Below are 21343 nucleotides of genomic sequence, written 5' to 3' on the forward strand. Positions count from 1 at the left end.
CCCTGAGTTGGGTCTTTGGCAGGGACATAAGGAGTGGTGAGCTGAACTCATGCAAGTGAAGATATTCTTAGCCAGAGGTGGATAAACAAGTTTCACAATATCATGAACCACCAATACTGATGCAAATTTTAAGAATCTATGAGTACTCCATAGTAACTTATCCTGTGCTAGGTAGCTTAGTGGATGGTGAAGCCCAAGATTGCTTTGGGATTCTAAAGCCAGACATTTTTAACACCGTTCCGAAATAAATTCGGAGAGTGTCAGATGCAATAAGGTAATTTTACTTTAAGTATAGTTTTGCCCATAGACTCCTCTAAACTCAGGGTTTGCAAACCACAGGACTGTTTTTTATAAATAAAGTTTTATTGGCACACAGCCTAGTTCATTCATGTCTGTGTTCACTATACATCTTTCATAATGCAGTGATGGAGTTGAGTGGTTTTGACAGAGGCCTTATAGTTGGCAAGCCTTAAAATATTAATTTTCTGGCTTTTAAAGAAACAGCTTGCTAACCCCTACACACAGGTAAAGTAATATCCATCATATTAATTAGAAGTTCGCAAAGGATGACCCATGCACCAAAAATAACCTGTGTATTTAAGGAAAGTATTGCAACACAGCTCACTTCGGTGCCAATTTGTTTATGTTTTATCTGACTGCTTTTGGGCTTCTGTGCCATTAGATTAAGTCAATGCCTTGAAACCAGCCCAAGTCCCTCCTCACTGGAATTTAGCATGACTTTTTTTCCTTTCTTCCTCCTATACCCTGTGCTGTCGTTCTGGATTATGTGTCCCTCCTCCAAGAGGAGATGTTACAACATGAGGGTTTGTAAACTCTGGAGCCAAAGTATGAGTTGAAATTGCAGATCTATCACATTGTAAGTGTTTTTCAATATTAACATTGCAGTGAGACAAAGGGCCATATGAGTGAAATTAAACGAGGACAATATTTAATAATCAGGTCCCTCTTAGCGCTTCCCTAATCAGAATTTCCTACTAAATTGTGAGGTTGACAGAGGAAAGAATTCTGTTTGGTTGCATGGAAATGTTTCCCTCTTTGTTTCGTAGTTTGTTGGAGTCCATATTCTCAGAGTAGAAAAGTATAGTCTGACAAGCCTGAGCAGAATTTTGTTTGTGCCACTTGACAGCTCTGTTAACTTACGAGCTCGGTAGCCTCGCAGAGCTGGGTGGGCCTCCACTCTTGCTGGTAAAATGGAGTTATTGAAGCTTCTTTCCTCATAAGCTTCTGTGAGGACTGAAAGAGGGACTTTTGTAAAATGCCTGGAATGTGGCAGATGCTCTAAAAATGTTTCTTTTCCTGCTTTTGATTCCCAGAAGTGTTTTCTTATGTAAATTTTGTTTGGCACTCAGTGATGGTAGTCTTAGAAAAGTTTATTTCTCATCTTTTTCTAGACTAATTCTCAGAATGTAACCTCTCAGGGTGAAGTTTTTATTTTGGTTGGCAGAGGCTCATTCCCAAGATGAAATGAAGAAGAAGCATCTTGACTGTGAATGGGAGCCAGGGAAATGGACCTGAGAGATGAACACAGATTCACTTGACATTTCCTTCCCCAATTTTGTTGCAGTATAAAGAAGAGGGTCACAAGGTCACCAGTTACTGCAACGAGACCATGACTGGATGGGTGCACGATGTGCTGGGCCGCAACTGGGCTTGTTTCACTGGAACCAAGATGGGAACTACCTCTGAAAAAGCGAAGGTGAACACAAAACACATTGAGAGGCTCCAGGAAAAGTGAGTTGTCACAAGAGGAAGATACATTTAGTTTTGTTTTATAGTATGTAGAAATATGTGTCTGGGTTAGTTCTTGGTAAGTTTTATTGTGATTCTATAAAATTTATTTGACCTAGAAACGTAACCCATATTCTTTAAAACTTGTGTTGATTAATGGAACTGAGAGAAGAAAGTTGTTTTCTTTTTTTTTTTTTTTTCACAGCACTCTAAAAGTAATGGCCCAATGATGGTTTTAAAGGAAATTGATATGAAAGACTAGAGAATTGCAGTGACAAAAATCATTTTATTATTGCCTGTAATAACATGTATGACACTCATAGATACATGTTTATGTTACAACAAATGTAGTTGATACTAATTGAATACATTTTACACAAAGTAGTGAATAACTGAAATAAAAATTCTCAGTATTTATGTAGTGTATTAGTTTGCTAGGGCTGCCATAACTAAGTACCCCAGACTGAGTGGCTTAAGCAACAGAAATTTATTTTTTCATAATTCTGGAGGCTAGTAGCCCAAGATCAGTGTCAGCAGGTTTGGTTTCTTGTAAAGCCTCTCTCCCTGGCTTGACATGGCCACCTTCTCTCTGTGTCCTTACATGTCATTCTTCTTTTTTCCAAACAAGTGCACCAAGTCATATCAGGGTTGGGACCACCCATGTGATCTCATTTTACCGTAATTACCCTATGAAAGGTCTTCTGTCCAAATGCAGTTATTTTCTGAGATTCTGGAAATTAAGACTTAAACCTGTGGATTTTGGAAGGACAACATTCAACTTATAACATGCAGTTAAGTGTTTTTGTTAAGTAAGGTCCACTTTAAGTAACTGAACCACACAAACAAGAGATTTCAGATTTTATTCCTTCAGAAGGAAAAGATAAATAGATATTAATGACAGCAACTTTTTCTGTTTCATTTAGTTTGTGAAATCCACTGGAAATACACATGAATAAATCACCCCAAACCAGGCCATGCTGGCAATGAATGATTCTGTAGTAGTGAGACTGGGGACATTAGTTTAAAGGGGACAAATTGTACTTGTCTGGGAAAGTACTCACCAAGATCTAAACTAATACATCCCTTCCATTTTGAATTTACCTTTTAAATTGCTTTGCTTGACTTGATCCTTGAACAATATATCTCCTGTTCACCTGTTTACTTTCACTTACCATTTAGAATGTACTATGTACTAATGTGCTGTTTTTGATACGTCAGACATTGCTTTATTTAATGAAGAAGCTATTAATGGGAGTGCTCAGAACCTGTGTTGTTTCATCTATAAAATCAGCACTGGGGACTAAATTATCTTCAAGGTCCCTTTCAGCTCTTAATGATCTATTATCCCATAGTAAAGTACATTACTTTAATTTCCTTGGATCTTAAACACTAAAAGTGAGTATTTAAGACCTACCTTGTCGTTACTGTAAGCACATGTCAGTGTGTGATGTTTACTAGGTGTCAATGATAAAGCAAAGGAAGTAGGGCTGAGTTACTGCTTCTCAAAAGTCAATAGTGACTCATCAGTAGAAAATACTTCAAAATATACATTTACAATTTAAAATTTACCCTCCTGTCTAAAGAGACAAACTGCTGTCACTTGTTTTTGTTATATTAGTGTATCAGAAATATGATACAGGCAGTTTTAAAATCTAGTAAAGGTAGCTCTCTGGTTTCACACTTTGCAACAAGAAGGAAAGAACTTTGATAAAACCATGTAAATAGAATCACTATAACTGCACATCTTTCTTATTATTTTCAGTGCTTTCAGATTTTTTGACTATATCAAAATACTTCCTCAATGAACATATAAATAAAAAGAGAAAGAGAAGTTTACAATATGTGTAGATGCTACTCAGATTAGGTGTATCTTGCTTTGCATAATTGGGAAGTCTTGGACAATGAGTCACACTTAAGTGACAGACTCTTCTTTAGTAGAAATAATAGGGTGTATTCTATAATTCCTAACACCTGGCACATAGGTTTGATACATGTTTGAATTATATGACTAATCAGCTCCCCCAATCCTTTTGCTTTGTAAACATGCTCTATGTGTTAGATTTATTTATATCCATATCCAAGCATTTACTATCAGGGAAACCAGTGCTTCTCAAATTTTAATGTTATTGTGAGTCAACTGGGAATCTTGTTAAAAATGCAGATTTTGATTTGGGTGATTTGGATTGGATATTTCGAAGGCTTCCAGGTGCTGCTGCTAACACTGGATTCAAGAACCAAATTCGAGTAACGGATATAAACCCAGGTCCAGTTTAATAATTTTTTTGTATCACGTGGTAATGTTTGCCATGCTATATGCACGTGATATATAGTTCCTCCTGTTCTCTCCTTTTTTATTATTATTACAAAGTTATAAAAGTGCATTGTAGAAATTGTAGAGGGTGGGAAAAAGTGGTGATCCTGGGTTGTCACTCAGAGATAACCATTTTTGGCATTTAAAAAGTGGATTTATAATATATTTTTACAAAAATTGGTTAATTCTGTATAAACTTCTTTGATAGACTGTCTTATTTAATATAGTGTGAACACTCTTCTGTACTGCTGATTATTTTACCAACAAAAGTTGGTTTTATATGGGAATAGCAGAGAGCTGTCATTGAGACAAGCAAGTTCAGGCAAAAACTGTAGGCAATGCTACAGAACAAAAAAGAAGCATGCTCTTGTATAGAGGAAAGGATGGACCTGGGAGGGCTGTTATAAACAAAGTTCATTGGATGAAACTGGGAGTTGAAAGTCTAGTGGCTTCTCATTGGCTGAGTTGTGGCTGTCTCTCAATTAATTGTCTGGGCTGTTGCCAGGGAAAAAGGTAAGCCCTTCTTCCTCTTGCTGGGATAGTGAAATAGTATCCACATGCAAGGTCCCTATCTTCCTGCTAGATTTACAATTGATGAAGAGTGATAGGACATGAGAGCTCCCCCGCCAAACCTTCTTACTCCATTTTAGTGAGGTTTCCCTTAATTAACATTTACACACTAAATAATCTGTACATTTTTACTGAATAAACTATTTACTTTTATCATCCCTTATCTGAGAACATTTATTTAGGTTGTTTACAGTTTATCACTATTATGAGTGTTTCATTGAACATCCTTATATATACAACTTAGTTAACTTGAACTTTTATTTTTATAGGAGACATACCAATTCCAGGCTGTTAGTATACATGTGCATCTCTTCCACCAAAAGCGCTGAAGGGTGCTTTTTGGACCCTCCTCATAGATTGTCTCTTCGTGTATGAACCAAACCCAGATTTGCGTTGATGCCAGAAAAACTGAGCTTTGTTTGAGCAAATGATATCAACAGAAACTGCTATAAACATCAGTTTGTTTAAAATAAGACGAGTAAGGAAAAGGATGCATTTCAGAAGCCTGATAACTTTAGAGCCAGGGGATTTTTCAGATCAAAAATTGATTACATTTATTACTAGTGTCTGATGCAGTTACTCATGGCTCCCAAGAATTTTTGAGCTAAGTTAATGGAGTTGTACTCTGAATGCCTCACTATAAAAGGACTTGAGTCCAGTGAACTTTTATTGGGGTTAAGAATACTTCAGGCATCCTTAATAGTTTGGTTTTTATTTTCTGAAGTTGGATTTTATTTTACCTGATAATTTCAGCTTATCTAAATTTTGTGTTCTGTACATGTAATGTTTAACTATACCATTGACTATTATGGAAATTCAGTATTATATGACACTGCACTGTGGTGCACTTAGCTTATTAAACTGTAAAATAAAGATTATTTTGAAGATTTGAATATTTGAAGTTGTATTGCCAAAAATAAATAAATTTGCCTTCTTAGAAGATTATTCCACTTTCTACTTAGGCTCAGTATAAGGATGCTTCTTTTAATGGAGTCTAATTACATCAATAAAGAGGATAACTGAGGCTATCTTATTTTTGTTGGCAGCAATTCTAATAGGCTCTACAAATACAACTATGAGTTTGTGAAAGCGATCAATACCATTCAGAAGTCTTGGACTGCAACCAGATACATAGAATATGAGACTCTCACCTTGAGAGACATGATGACGAGAGGTGGTGGCCGGAAAATCCCAAGGTAATAAAACATATCCCTTTATCACTAATAAAGGTATTTGTGTTGAATGTCATACTCCCTTCTATTCTGCTCTCCTTAGTTTGCCCACAATTTTATTGGCCATTGCAACCTAAACTTTTTATGTTATTTTTTTTTCCCGACCGTCTCCCTATCCTTTCCTTGGATCTTCTGGTGCTCTGAGTCCTATTGATGGGTTCTGCTTTCACAGCATCTGCCACTTTCATCATTCTCCTGCCATTTTCTACACACTGGTGTAGGGTTTTGTCATTTCTCTGCTGAGTTGTGGGTCAGCCTCACACCTCCTGTCTTCTAGTCCTACCTCTTTGGTCTCTTTTCCTCTCAGCCATTCTCTAAAATGCCACTTTCATCTTCCTGTATCCAGATATGGTTGTGTTACTACCTATCTTTTTAAAAAATATTTTATTTATTCATGAGAGATACACAGAGAGAGGCACAGACCTAGGCAGAGGGAGAAGCAGGCTCCTCGCAGGGAGCCTGATGCGGGACTCAATCCTGGACCCCAGGATCCCACCCTGAGCCAAAGGCAGATGCTCAAACACTGATCCACCCAGGTGTCCCTACTACCTATTATCTTATGAATAAATTAACGTGGTAACCAAAGCCATCTAAATTTGACTATGCTTCAATTTAGTACCATGACCCATTTTTGAACAAAATGGCACATAATCACCAAAATCTTTACTTTCAGGTACCTCCATTCAGGCTGCTCCCTTTACTTCAGATATCCCTCAACTTGTCTACAAAAACTGTCCAATTTGTCACCTGTAAAAATCTTAAAACCCTCTCTCTTGCAACATCCAGCAAAAAAATTGCTGCATATTTATCAATGTACCTCTACTACCTACAGCCAGAAGTGACACTTCCCATCATTAGCTTACATACCACCCCATCACATATTTCTTATTTAGGAGATCGGGTCACAAATACTTTGAATTTATATAGTCAAGAATTTGGCAATTTTTAAAAAATTTCCTCCAAACTATAGCTGGATCACTCAAAATATATAGACCCTTAACATTTGTTAAATGGCCAAAGATATTCCTATGATTCCGTGTTTCAGGAGAAATTGGTATAACCAAAGGGCAGAGAACTGGAAACCAATAGGGAGTGTAGTGAGACTCAATTTTCAGAGAATACATTATTTCATTAATATCTATAGAGTTTCTGGTTCAAAATTTGTTTGAACGGGCCACTGATTGGTTAATTAACTAAAATGCATTTCTAATTTTTTCATTTGCAGACTAATAATCCTAACACTCTGACATTTTTTCAACTATGAGGCTGTCTGGAGATTTTTCCTATCTCATCTAATAGCACTCTCTCATAATTCTGCCCCATTCTAAAGAGAATCTTGTATAGTATTTCTCAAAGTGTATTCTAAGACATTTCTAGTCTGTGAGACCCAGGTTAATGGCAGTTAGGAAAGGGAACATGTTGTAACCCTTCTCAGGTTCGCTAAAGTGAAGGAGTTACACTGTGTATATGAGACAGGAAGTCGAGAACTGTTAAGTAAAAATCCACAGCAGCATGAGAGGAAGGCATATCAACATCTGAGCCTAAGGTCCTGGAGCTCCTGCCTGAAAGATTTGAGCCTCAGACACAGTTGCTTTTCCCTGTGTCATTGGCCATGCTTCTGAGGAATTCTTTTACTTTTGACGCTTCTTCCCTCCACCCAAGCACCTTTGTGTTAGAGAAGGGCTGGCTTTATGAAGGGCTGCTTTTAAGGCAAAGCTCCATAGAAGTTAAAGATAGGAGAGAAAATTGAATGAAACAGGAAATACTAAAACAGACATTGTGGTCTGGCTGCCTAGTTTTCAGTAGCATTTTTGTATATAAATTAGGTCTCATAGAATTCAGTGACGTAATAGAAACCCACCCTCAGAGATTCTTAACTTGAGGTTTAAAGAGTCATTGAAACTGCCAAAAGTATAGAAAAATGTATTGGTTATGGTCATCTGCCTAAGTTCAGAGCTTTTACCAGACTCTGAAATAATCTAGACCCAAATGATTAAGAGCTTTTAATGTGTAGTGAACCTGTAATCTTTGCGGTTGTTCTCTATCTTACAAATTCATCTTTCAAGCTTCATTTTTACGTCATTGAACTTCGATTGTCACAGTGTTTGATTGGTTTGTCTGTGCATTGACAGGCAAATACCCTGCCTTATAGGATGGTAGGGGGAAGGAAGTTAACATTTGAGTGCCTGCTGTGTGCCAGATGATCACTTAAATAAATGTATCTGCACATATTTAGTCCTCTTAATGACATGGATGATGATGATGATAATGGTAGTTATCATCATAGGAGCTTAATCTAAGGATTTGCAGAAACAGGAACTATAGTAATCTTTACTACATTGATTTTTTTACAAATATTTTATTTATTTATTCATGAGAGATACATAAAGACAGGCAGAAACATGGGCAGAGAGAGGAGGAGGCTCCCTGTGGGGAGCCTGATACGGGTCTTGATCCCTGGACCCCGGGATCACGATGCAAGCCAAAGGCAGACGCTCAACCACTGAGCCACCCGGGTGCCCCACTACATTGAATTTTTATAATTTTTAAGGTATGTATGATTCTACCCATTTTAATAGGAGTCATTTGGAGTTTTGTGATGTTAAGCCCTGTGAGTAATGTCACATAGCTGGTGAGTAGTGAAACCATTTGTTGGAGGTCAGTATGACCCTAAGCCTACTATTAAATTACGTTTTGCTGTCAAACTTCAATTCTTTATCTTTTAAATTACTTAATGTATTCTTAAGTATATACAGGACAATTAGTTAATATTTGATTGATTAAATCTGTTGGCCTCTTAGTGTGAAATCACAGAAACTGTTTATTTCCTTCCAAAAATTGTTTGTACCCTAATTTTTACTTAAAAATCTTAAGGAAAATATTCACGATTTGTTGCTTGGTTTGTTTTCTCTCTTGCCCTATATACACAGTTTTCATGGTGCATAGCTTTTTAAGTACCTTGGTTATTCCATGGACATTATCCAAGTTGTATGTATAACATTAAACTTCTTTGTATTTGTGATTGTAATTGCTCCGTTTCATGTCTCTTAATGCTGTACCTCATATGGTCAAAGACTACCTCATGTTCATCTCTCTGTCATAGACAGCTTCCAGCAATGTCCCTGGTTTAGCTAATATTTTAATGAAAAATTGACATTTCTGTAAGGAATTGTGTCTATTTTTATAATTCTCAAGATATGATTGCTATTGAGTGATTCTTTTTTTTCTCTCTCCATTTTATCTCACTTCCATTGTGTCTTAACATTGACTTACATCCCCTCTAAAAGAAGTGTGTGAGATAGGGAACTCCTTGGGAGTAGTTGCAGAGGACGTGAAGAAGTGCAGAAATTATCTTTGCCAGTGACTAAATTGGAACCTGGTAGAGAGCACTGGATAATCACTGAAAAGTTTGAAGAGTACAGTCTGGCAATGCCAAGTTGAATGAGATATTCAAGTAGTTATAGTATCGGAAAGATACATGTTATCCTGGTGTAACAGTAGTGCCATAACTCAGGAGTTGATAGAGCATAGAACTGAGATTTTCCTTGTGGAGTGGTGGGTAAGGGCTGCTCTGTGAGCAGTCCTTACATTAGAAGTTAGGGAGAAACTCCTAAAAGAATTTCTTCTAAGCAGTGGGCAATAGGCACGTTAGATAAAAGGAGCAGCAGCGCAAAGACGTGGAACACTGAATTCATTTAGCAGACTTGGAAAGCTCCCAAGAAATCTAGTGTCTAGAGCTGGAATGCTGTTTGTTTTAAATAGCTAATACAGAGAAGCTTGTAGAACAATTTTCTCATTTCCAGACTGTCTTATTCATCGTTCCAAGCAACTCTTCTTTTCCTGTCTTCCTTTCTTTTTTTTTTTTTTTAAGATTTTATTTATTTATTCATGAGAGACAGAGAGAGAGAGAGAGACAGAGAGAGAGAAGCAAGCTCTATGCATGGAACCTGACATGGGACTCCATCCCGGGTCTCCAGGATCAGGCCCTGAGCTGAAGGCAGGTGCTAAACCACTGAGCCACCCGGGCTGCCCCCTGTCTTCCTTTCTAACCATCTCATGTAGGATGCAGTTTGATAATGATTAAGCATTTTCATCTGTTGTTTATGGAGCTAGTCAGTCTACTTTATACTTAGACTTCAAATTTCTGTGCTTGCTTCACTTCTTTTACAACTAATTCACTATCACCACCAGCCATCTCCTGAGTCAAACCTTGGTGGTTCCTCTCTTTCCTCTTGTGTCCTTCATAGGCCATTTTAAATTCCCATGTGTTTACTTTCTTGGTCAAAATCTGTTTAAGAAAATGTAGCTATCTAAGCATACTAAGAGTAGCATCTCAGTGATATACAGACCCAGTGTCATTTCATAGAAGAAATTTACTAGATCCTGAAAAAGAAACAGATAATGAAAGCCATTGACACACTTAGTTGTGTCATTGAAACATTGTGTATGGGATGTCTGGATGGCTCAGCAGTTGAGCGTCTGCTTTCGGTTCAGGGCATGATCCTGGAGTACCGGGATCAAGTCCTATATCCGGCTCCTTGCATGAAACCTGCTTCTCCTATCTCTGCCTCTCTCTGTGTCTCTCATGAGTAAGCAAATAAAATCTTAAAAAAAAAAAAAAGAAAAGAAAAAGAAAGAAAGAAACATTGTATAATGGACATATTGTATGTTTGAAACAATGATGGGACAAGGGCTTTTTGGGCTTGAATCAAGATTCTAGGCAGCCAGGTAATTAAAATCATGTAATTAAAGATTAGGAAATCGTTCTCAAGGGAAAGACTATATATTGAAGTCAAATGTATATTTTCATCCTAGGCCTAAACCCACACCACTGACTGCTGAAATACATGAAGAGATTTCACGTTTGCCAACATCATGGGACTGGAGAAATGTTCGTGGTACCAATTTTGTTAGTCCTGTTCGAAACCAAGGTAAAAAAAAAAGTCTGATTTTTTTCATTCATTTGTTCTGAAATATTTATTGAACATTTACTATGTGTCAAGCTCTCGGGTAGATTCTGGGGGTACAGAGATTCAACAGGCCTGATCCACTTTAGTAAAGAAATGGAATAGATATGTCCAGTGGTCATTTCTTCCTTTTATTTTTTTTTAATTTTTAATTTTTATTTATTTATGATAGTCACAGAGAGAGAGAGAGAGAGAGACAGAGACATAGGCAGAGGGAGAAGCAGGCTCCATGCACCGGAAGCCCGACGTGGGATTCGATCCCTGGTCTCCAGGATGGCGCCCTGGGCCAAAGGCAGGCGCTAAACCGCTGCGCCACCCAGGGATCACAGTTCTTCCTTTTATATCCATGACAGACTTTGATAATAGATAATCTCTCGTTGAGCCCAGCATTTTTTGAGTATCCTTCTCGAAATACATTCTAGCTAGCTAATGAAATTAATAAGTAATGGGAAGAAACTCATCTGCCCTCCCCAGTAGGAGAGACTCATGTAGAAACAAAGAATGGCATAGAATTAAAATTGATCTTCCTTCTGCAAGTGGTTTGGAGGAATCCTTCTATGCTATTTGTCCTCCCACTCTCTACCTCCCCCTGTCCACCATCATTTAGTTTCTAATTACCATAAGAGCCCAGAAAAACGGATCCTTAAATTTTTTTTCTGGTAGATTTTTTGAGCTGTGTAAGGACCTTTTTAATTCACTTTATGTCAGAACATGACATACGATGGTACAATTTAACCCAGCTTCCTGAGTGGTGGCCTTGCAGAGCCCAGATTTACCAAAAGCATCACTCTAATTGCATTTTACCCATTATTTTCAGAAATTTCATACAATATGAGTAGATTTAATAACTCTTCCTCTAATAGTACTTGATAGCAAATTATCTTGTTATATTAAATTTTAGCCAACAATGACTTGGAGAATCATTTATACCATACTCAGGTTTATTATTTCTAAACTCATTTTGAAGATAATTATAGCACACATGACTGATTTGTTACTATAAAATAGGTGTAGTATTTGCTGTCTGGAAACATTCTGATTAGTGTCTCCTGAGGATTATAAATTAATAACACCCAAAGATAAATTGTTCTTCCCTTTTCCTAGAAACTCTGTGATAATCAACTCCTCTCACTTCTCAGTGTTCACCACCAGCCCTCCAGTTCCATGCTTACTGAATTCTTGCCAAGTATTCCGAGTGTACAGAGCTTGGAGCAGGTTTTATAGCTGCCAGCCGGCAAGGCTTCTGTCCTGCAGTTGACATCAGAGATCTCATCTCTTTGTCTTTGCTTTTACAAGTTCTTCTGGAACTCTTCAGCTCTAGAGAAAGTGTGGATCCTGAAATGTCTCCCCTACCTTTTCTTTCCTGGGTAGGGCTTCTTTGGAAAGGAGGCTTAGGAAGTGAGAGAACTTTTTTTTTTTAAGACAATTTTTTTTTAATTTTTTTATTTATTTATGATAGAGAGAGAGAGAGAGAGGCAGAGACACAGGCAGAGGGAGAAGCAGGCTCCATGCACCCGGAGCCCGACGTAGGATTCGATCCCGGGTCTCCAGGATCACGCCCTGGGCCAAAGGCAGGCGCTAAACTGCTGCGCCACCCAGGGATCCTTTTTTTTTTTTTTTTTTAAAGACAATTTTTTTTTAATTTTTTTATGAGAACTTTTAAGGTAATTGAGAAATGAATGGGAAGTGAAATTAAAGGGTTGGTGTTAAGAGAGGATTAAAATGTACTCTGTCATCAGATTCCTTATATCTATCTGACAAAATTAAGTAAATAATGCTTGTCAAGTGTCGATTATTGAGAACCTGACACATGGTTGCTTTCTCTGTAATACAGTGTTTATAGAGTACCATGTGTTAGGATTTTTGATGACTGAGGATATAAAGATTACTGCGGCATGGCTCTTGTCCTAGAGACTTGCAGTTTAGCAAGATCTGCGAGCAAAATATAAAAATACAGTATGGTAACTACTTTAAGAAAGTGTTTTTTTTTAAATTCATTGGGAGCATGGGAGAAGGTCAAAAGAGAAGTTTAGTTCCACTCATTTCCCGAAAGATACAGTTGACTGGTGACGAGACAATAATCCAGGGGACGGAAATTAGACCTTTTAAAACCAAATTCTCAGACATTGGTTTTCTTGTAGCTTGGCAAAAACTATTGTTCTCTGATGTTTCATCTTGTTTGAGTGCTATAAATATGATTTGTACAGACATGGGCAATTTTTAAAGGTTCCTCTTTTGACTTCCTTTTGGTTTTCTTCACTTTAGGTTGGGGAAAAATTATTTTCTCTTCTTGAAAACTGGGCTCCTTGGAAATTTCCACTAACTTTAGGAACACCGCATTCTAGAAAACCCAGAATTCAGAATGACCCAAGTTAAGGGAATTCACAACTTCTCTGTATTCAGAGAGCAAATGAAGATTAACGAAAAAAGAAATATTGGGAAGACAAAATGAGGTTTTACTGTTAAACCTGAAAGCAGCTTTAAGCACCAGCCATATAGCTAGATTTATATTCAAGTGTGAGAGGGAAGAGAAGCTAGGCAATTGGAAGACTTGGACTTTCTGTCTTCTCTCTGCTATACTGTTGTTATTTATTATTGTATCTTCAAGAGAGAGGGGGTGTGTTTCTCAGGTCACGTCAGTTATCGTAAATGCAGTGTTTTCCTACTGTCTAAAATCTAGTTTGTTTAAATCTTGTTCTGAATACCATCTGTACTATTAGAGCTAGAACAGAGAGACCTTATTAAATTGTCTTCCATGCTGTTCACTTTATGTACAAGATAAAAATAAATGCCAGAAAGTTCCAGTGATTTGCCCAGGGTCACACAGCTGAATGACAGGGTAGGGGTGGAGAAGATTCCTAATTCCTTATTCTTAGCTCACAGTGTTCTCCACCATGGGAAGGCGCAGCTGAACACAGTTCAGCTGTGAAAATCATGTTACCTAGTTGAAATTGTGGAAATGTGCTTACTGACCCTGCTGCCATGGCCCAGGAATGCTGGATGACCAAAATGGGGCCATTTCCATATTCTCAGGATGTTAGTTATTTCATGACTCTGGTGTCTCATGAAAGGAACACTGGCTTTGTCTGTTAACTGTCTCTGATCTGGTTCTTTGTCACTCAGTCATTTGAAAGATGGGTCCCAGGGATAGTGTTATTTGGATGGTTTCAAAAACAAGATGTGCAAGTTAATTTTGGCTTAGTTAGTAACTAGATGATAGGGAAGAAAATTTGAAAACTCATTTGAGTAGTTACAGATCTATACACTGAAAAGAATATAAGCTGCCTTGGGAGACACCTAGCTGCTAGCGCCTGCCAGCTGTTAGTTTTGTGACTTTGGACAGGTCATTGTTTCTTTCTGAGTCTCAATGTACACATCATCAAGTGAGTAGTACACTAAATGAATTCAAGATCTTCTTCCAAGAGTTTATCCTAATCTTCATAGTTCAGGTGATCTCTTGGCAGCAAAAGCAGTATATGGTATGGATAAATCTGAGATATTTATAGGGAGAAGTTTGGGGAACACGTGAAATGGTAGAGTGGTTTGAGCTCTAACAGGCTCAGTCCAGGACCTGAAGTGGTATTGAGTCACTTGAGAGAGCTCTCACTTCAGGTGAGAAGCCCTAACTATAAGGGGGCCCCCTTTATAGCTTAGAAACAAGTAAAGGTTGATGGCTTCCAATAAAGTCACCTTTTTTTTTTATGGATGTAAATATATGTCTACTTGTTCATAACTTGGGTCTTCCTGCTATAAATATACATTGAGTTTCTTCATTGCATCAGGCACCTGTATGAAGAAGGCACATTTCCTGTGTACACTCAAGGAGATTCACAGTTTAGTTTGAGGAAAACAATATAAGTAATTCAGGTAGAGTTTAGAATTTTGGAGGCTGAGCAAACAGTGGTCTGGCTTTCTTTTGCACTCAGGGAGGAACATGAATCGACATTACCTAGGGAAGGTAGTACCCTGATAGTATTCTAATGCATAGTGTTCTTTTGGATACTCTTCTCTCTAAGTAGTAAATTACTAAATTCTGATTTATTAAAGAGAACAAAGGCGACACACACTTTATGTAGAATGAATTTTTTTTTAGAATGAATTTTTTGAATTTAATGTCTATTCATTAATTTTATTATATATGATTATTATTATATAATCTTATGATGTGTAAGGGAGTGCTCACCATTCAGATAATTTGGTGAATAATTTATTAGTACATTAAATAACCTCTTTTGTATGTAACTATATTTATATATCAATGTTTTGGATTTGGTACAAGCATATCTCCAAATCTCCAATTTGTATCAGTGGTAGTGGTAAAAAAGACTCTATAGTAATATAGACATTAAAATCTATGTTCATTTTTTCTAGAATTATGACAAGTTGAAATCCCAGTTTTGTTATATACATCCCATATTTTCTTCTTAAATGTATTTATGTATTTACCCACATCTTTTGAGGAAACATAGAAAAATAATATTCATATAAATTACTTCAAAGTAAAACATTTTTCCAGGATAGCCCCAGTGGCCCAGCGGTTCAGCGCCGCCTTCAACCCAGGGCGTGATCCTGGAGACCCAGAATCGAGTCCCACGTCAGGCTCCCTGCATGGAGCCTGCTTCTCCCTCTGTCTGTGTCTCTGTCTCTCTCTCTCTCTGTGTCTTTCATGAATAAATTAAAAAAAAAACACACACACATTTTTCTTCTCTTAAAATAGCAACTATATTTCTAGCATATGCTTCTTAAGTACATATATTTTGTCCTCACCAGAGCATCCAGGTATTAAATAAAGCGGTTCCTTTTTCCTTTTTTTCTCTGACCTCTATCCAAGCTACTTTTTGTGTTCTTCTTTCCTCTGGGTGACACGTTTTGGGAGCCATGGCTCTGCTGCTCTTCTTTTTCCCTTAGAACCATGTTGTTTTCAATTTCACTACCTCCATCTGCCTTCTAGCTTTACTTCCTCATTGGCCACCTTAGATACCATATTCATCATTACAGTTACTCTCTTATCTTTCTTGGACTGTGTTGTACTTTGCCTCCTTGACTATGGTCAAATTGAACTTTTATAATACATCCACACCTGAGCCACTCTTAGGCTTAGTTCCACCCAACAAGTAACTTTAGAAAATGCTGCTCCTGAGGGGCACCTGGGTGACTAGGTTGAATATCTGACTCTCCATTGCAGCTCAGGTTGTGATCTCAGGGTCCTGGGATAGAGTCCCAAGTCTGGCTCCATGCTCAGTGAGGAATCTGCTTGGGATTCTTTCTCTCCCTCTCCTTCTGCCCCTCCCCCTCGTGCTCGATCTCTCTCTCTCTCTCTCTCTCTCTTAATCAAATAAATAAATCTTTTTAAAAAGAAAGAAAAAGAAAATGCTGCTCTTGAGATACTGAAAAGCTCAGCTCACGTGTGTCTTTCCATAGCTGTCTCTCAACTGAATGGCTCAGCATGCTGTAGACCTATATTATTTTTTCATTATCAAGAATACTATCACATGCTTTGCAGAATAGAGGAGTGTTTTGAGTTTCATCTTATTTTGTTTTGCCTCCTAAAATAGTCTCAAGGAAAGCCCCATATAGTAACATTTGCCTTTTGGTGGAAATACTGAAATCTTGTTTGCCTATAAGGTTGTGTTGTTGATCGAATCTTCTATATTGGGCTGATCCTTATGAACAACAGCGGAACTCAAATAAATATATTATTGTGTCTCTCCACTCAGATTTTTCTGTGTTTCTTTGTAAGTGCTTCAAAGTTCTCTTAGGTTACATATCTTTCTTTTCCATCACCAGCATCTTGTGGAAGCTGCTACGCATTTGCGTCTACAGCTATGTTGGAAGCAAGAATCCGTATACTAACCAACAATACTCAGACTCCAATTTTGAGTCCTCAGGAGATTGTCTCTTGCAGCCAGTATGCTCAAGGTGAGTGCTGTATTTCAGGCACTGTTTACTTGGGTGTAGTTGGCCATTGTGGGCAAAGGAAAAAGGATGGTGTAGTAGAGACCACAGTGTCTGTAGTCAGAGCACCAAGGTGCAAGTTCTGGCCTAATCACTTATTAATGAGTGGTTCTCAAGTAATTCACTGCACCATTCAGCAAAATGCCAATAGTTAGTATACACTGAATGAACATGAGCTCTTTGGAGCCTTTTATGTACATTATCCAACAATGCTCAAAACCCTGAGAAGTAGATATCCCTATTTATAGAGGGGACAGACATGAAGTTATTCTATAATATTTTGAAGGCCATATATTTAGAGTTTCAGTTCCAGCTAAAGTTTCACTTCAAAACATAACTCACATTAAAACCGCATTAACCCTGGTTTCTCTCTAGGAGAATGTTACAATTCTGTGCTTGGGCTTTCAGAACAGGGAGTGTGTAATGATGTAGAAAGCCCAGCTGCAATTGATTTAGAATGAAATATTCTCATTTTAAAGTTTTCTGCTGTCAACCCCAGATTTGGCCACTAGAAAATGAAACTGCTTAGGAATGATTATTTTGTCGTTGGGCCTCTTGGTCTTTCTGAAATACTTATTAAACATCAACAATGTGACTTCTAGGCCCTGTGGAACTAAGTATCAAGACAGTCCTTACCTTCATGAAGCTCACACTTAAGTGAGGAAAGTAGAGGTCAAGTATTTAAAAGAACAATGAAGAAAAAAACCCCCACAGGATTACGGATGTGTATAATACAGCAAGGACTGGAGGAGGGTGATATAGACCTGATTTAGACTTTTTTTTTGCAGGAGGTGGTCAGAGAAGTCTTTCTTCAGGAAAAGCCATGTTATGGTGTCTATTTAATAATGACAATAGTAGCCAACTTTTATTGCTTTTACAGGAAGTAACTAATTTAATCCTGTAAGGAAAGTCCTATTCCTATCTATAATTTATAAATAAGTGAACAGAGGTATAGAGAAGTTTAATTCTTTACACAATTTTGGATTTGAACCTACATGGTCAGTCTTCAGAGCCTCCCCACTTAACCGTTATGCTGTAGGTACCTTCCACATCAGGTGCCAAATAACTACTGTTAATTAGATGAGGAGGAGAGGATTCTTAGCTAGATGGCTAATGGATGAATGAAGGAAGTAGCATTTCAGCTAAGAACAACTCCTGTATATAACAAAGAACTATTGGAGTAGAAGAAAGAGAGAGAGAGAGAAAAAAAAAAAAAAGGAAATGGGACCATTTCTTCTGTGTCCACCCCTTTTCTAATAGGGGGGTAATAATTGTGTGTGTTATTCATCCTCAGGCTGTGAAGGTGGCTTCCCGTACCTCATCGCAGGAAAATATGCCCAAGATTTTGGGCTGGTGGAAGAGGCCTGCTTCCCCTACGCAGGCTCTGATTCTCCATGCAAACCAAATGACTGCTTCCGTTACTACTCCTCTGAGTACTACTATGTGGGAGGTTTCTATGGGGCCTGCAATGAAGCCCTGATGAAGCTTGAGCTGGTCCGTCACGGGCCCATGGCAGTTGCTTTTGAAGTCTATGATGACTTCTTCCACTACCAGAAGGGAATCTATTACCACACTGGCCTGAGAGACCCTTTCAACCCCTTTGAACTGACTAATCATGCTGTTTTGCTGGTGGGCTATGGTACTGACTCAGCCTCTGGGATGGATTACTGGATTGTGAAAAACAGCTGGGGCTCTAGGTGGGGTGAAGATGGTTACTTCCGGATCCGCAGAGGAACGGATGAATGTGCAATTGAAAGCATAGCAGTGGCAGCCACACCAATTCCTAAATTGTAGGATATGGGTCCTGGCATTTCCTGTTGACCACCATTAGTCACGAAAGGGGATCAATTTATTCAGACCGAAAACTTTTATAGCAGCAATTTCAGATTACAGATAGATTCCTATGAAGATTTTTGCCTTTAAAATTAAAATTGTCTTTGATTTAAATATACCTTTCCATTAACCACTGGCCTACTTTATAGCTATGTAGTAATAAAATGCAGGATTCTGTTCATTATTTTGATTCAAATATAGTATATTTTTTAAAGTCTTTGGGAGAACAGACATTTTTAAAATATAAAAGTCACAAGAAAAAATGGCAATGATTATTAAATTTTTTTTAATGTTTTTGTAAGTGTTCAGGTGATATATATTACAGAATTTATACATAATTGTAACAGGTTTCACCACTGACCCCTTCAGTTAGATTTACAGGTATTACTTATGTAAGTACTTTGAAAACAGAAAGAAATTGAGTGTATTTCAATTTAAAAAACTATGAACCTTTACAAGGGTTATACTCAAATAATGACTAGTTAACCCTAAAATTATCCCCTGGATATTTGATGAGCCAGAGTCCAAGAACAGAAATGAGTTTTGATAAAGATCTGGATATTGGTTAAAGTATCTTTTGGTGTATTTTGCATTTGGAAGTATTGGTCCACCTTCATTGGGTGAGTGTTTATAGCTTAATTAGTGGGATGTTAACAGTTTAGATTTGGACAGATCTATGAGATCTCCAGGGGATATTTCACAGTGATACAAAATCTCTATCCTGAGTAAACAGATGGCCTCTCTTAGAAATGATGTGACAATCAGGCAGATTGGGCCATCAGAGTTCTAAAACATAAGCAAAATCCACAACCCTCTTGGAGCCAGAAGGGACTATAGAGCTCACGTGATCTGTTCATGTCTTTGCACAGAAAGAGTGACAGGGTTAGGGAAGGGCAAGTGGCTCATGTCAGGTGACAGAGGTGGTAAATGACAGGGTCAGATTAGAACTGAGATCTTCTAAGTCCAGTTCTCCTTGAGTGCCTTAGACACTGAGTCTCAGGACTTTTCGTCAGAAAATCCAAAGCGACCAGATGCTAGGTATACACTTTGACATGTTCAAGTGTTAAAGTTTTGTCTGAAACTTCATGTTTTTTTTTTTTTTTGTATTGCAGTTCACTACAGTGATGTCTTTTTCTCTCCTTGAACTGAAGTGACATGGAAGGAATATGCCCTATGATTAAGATGTGGCTTCTTGGGTGTCCTGGCCCACTGCCACATACCTTTGACTTTTTCACCACATGGTAACTCAGAAGCAGACACTCTGAATAGCAGACATAGCCAGGGCCCTTGTCATGTGGAAGACCTCCAAGGAGGTATGAATGCAGTCTTAGTCTTACTTTATTAACCTGGCCTTGTTGCTATTGGGAAAGTGTAAATAGACTTTGAAATCAAACACGAATTTCTTTTTCACTAAAACTTACAGAGATATGACCTGTTAGCTTAACAGATGAAATATTATTTAACATGAAATGTGAGCTTATTCTCTGGTTTTCCACCTGCATGACTGTCAGCTGACACATACACATAAGTCATGAAGAGGTAGGGCAGCTGTGCTTTAGCACAATTCCATGAGGCCCCAGCTGGGCTATAAAGGAGAATCATTGCTGGTATCATTCATAAAATACTTTAGGAAATATTGAAAGACTAAATATAGGTGTGAACCTAACTGGCAATGGGAAGCAATTCTCATAAGCATGATTAGTTGAAAACAATGGTTTGAAGAGGCCCTAAATTTTCTGACTTTACAAGAGGGATTACCCAGAATGAGAACTCAGGTTCCACTGTGCTTCAACCTGCATTTATCTGCTATGAGAGTTTGCTTCTCCCATTTCTAGATGACTGATCACTACTTTACTTTATCCCTAGTGGCCGAACTCACCAAAGATGGTGACTAAGTAAACATCATGGTTCCTCAAAACACATGATTAAACTCTTAAGCTGTACAAAAAAACAAGATTTGTAATCTAAAAGTTGTTTATATTGGTGCTAATAGAGCATGTAATCAAAGTCTGTTGACAGACTGAGCTCTGCAAAAAATGGGATGGGAACTCTGGCTAACCTCCCCGAAGACGTATTCAGAAGAACAACAGTTGTGTGTGTGTGGAGACACCATTGTCCACAAAAGGAAATAAAGGTTAGCTGGGTAGTCAAGTGCAAGGTTGGCATTGACTTGGGTGACTGTGGCCTGGGTCAGCATTCTGGCTCTGCCTCATTCTGCCTCTGCCTCATGAAAGCCTGAGGCAGTTTCCTTACCCAACCTGTGCTTCAGATTCCTGGACTGTAAACTAGAGATAACAGGGTAGTTAACCCTCCCTGTGTGAACTCTCCCTCTAAACTCTTATTGTTGCAATGAAGGAACTAATAGATTGGCACTTTTGGACACCATTGTTTGCTTTCTTCAAGCTCAGGCCTTTCACCATCCCCAGTAGGGAAAGTGAAGTAGATTCAGATAATGCAGTTTCCCTGCCACCCAGATTTGCTCACTGACCTCCATTTGACCTCTAACCACTGAAGCCAGAAAGTGGTTAGGTTTGAATAGTAAGGGATACATGCACCTACTTCACAGAGTTCTCTGAGGGTTAAATGCCTCCCTATTATGTAGAGCATGTAAACAGTGCGTGGAACCTAGAAAGGAGTGTGTAAATATTAGTTATTACTCAAGTCTTATTTTTCTGAATTCAAATAGTAAAATAGTTGTTTGCTAGGAGGAGGCAGCTAAGACATGT

General features: G+C 38.1%; 1 protein-coding gene across 1 annotated transcript in view; it reads left to right on the top strand.

Annotated features, from left to right (window-relative positions):
- Positions 1–18801, top strand: part of CTSC (cathepsin C) — a 35911-nt gene extending 17110 nt beyond the window's left edge. The window contains 5 exon segments of the mRNA NM_001195834.1: positions 1586–1752; positions 5677–5826; positions 10678–10793; positions 16617–16748; positions 18079–18801. Of these exon segments, the coding sequence (NP_001182763.1) occupies positions 1586–1752; positions 5677–5826; positions 10678–10793; positions 16617–16748; positions 18079–18578 (1065 nt within the window). The 3' untranslated portion in view covers positions 18579–18801.
- Positions 18802–21343: the final 2542 nt, after the last annotated feature.

Source organism: Canis lupus, chromosome 21 (assembly GCF_011100685.1).
Source record: "Canis lupus familiaris isolate Mischka breed German Shepherd chromosome 21, alternate assembly UU_Cfam_GSD_1.0, whole genome shotgun sequence".
NCBI classification, from domain to species: domain Eukaryota; kingdom Metazoa; phylum Chordata; class Mammalia; order Carnivora; family Canidae; genus Canis; species Canis lupus.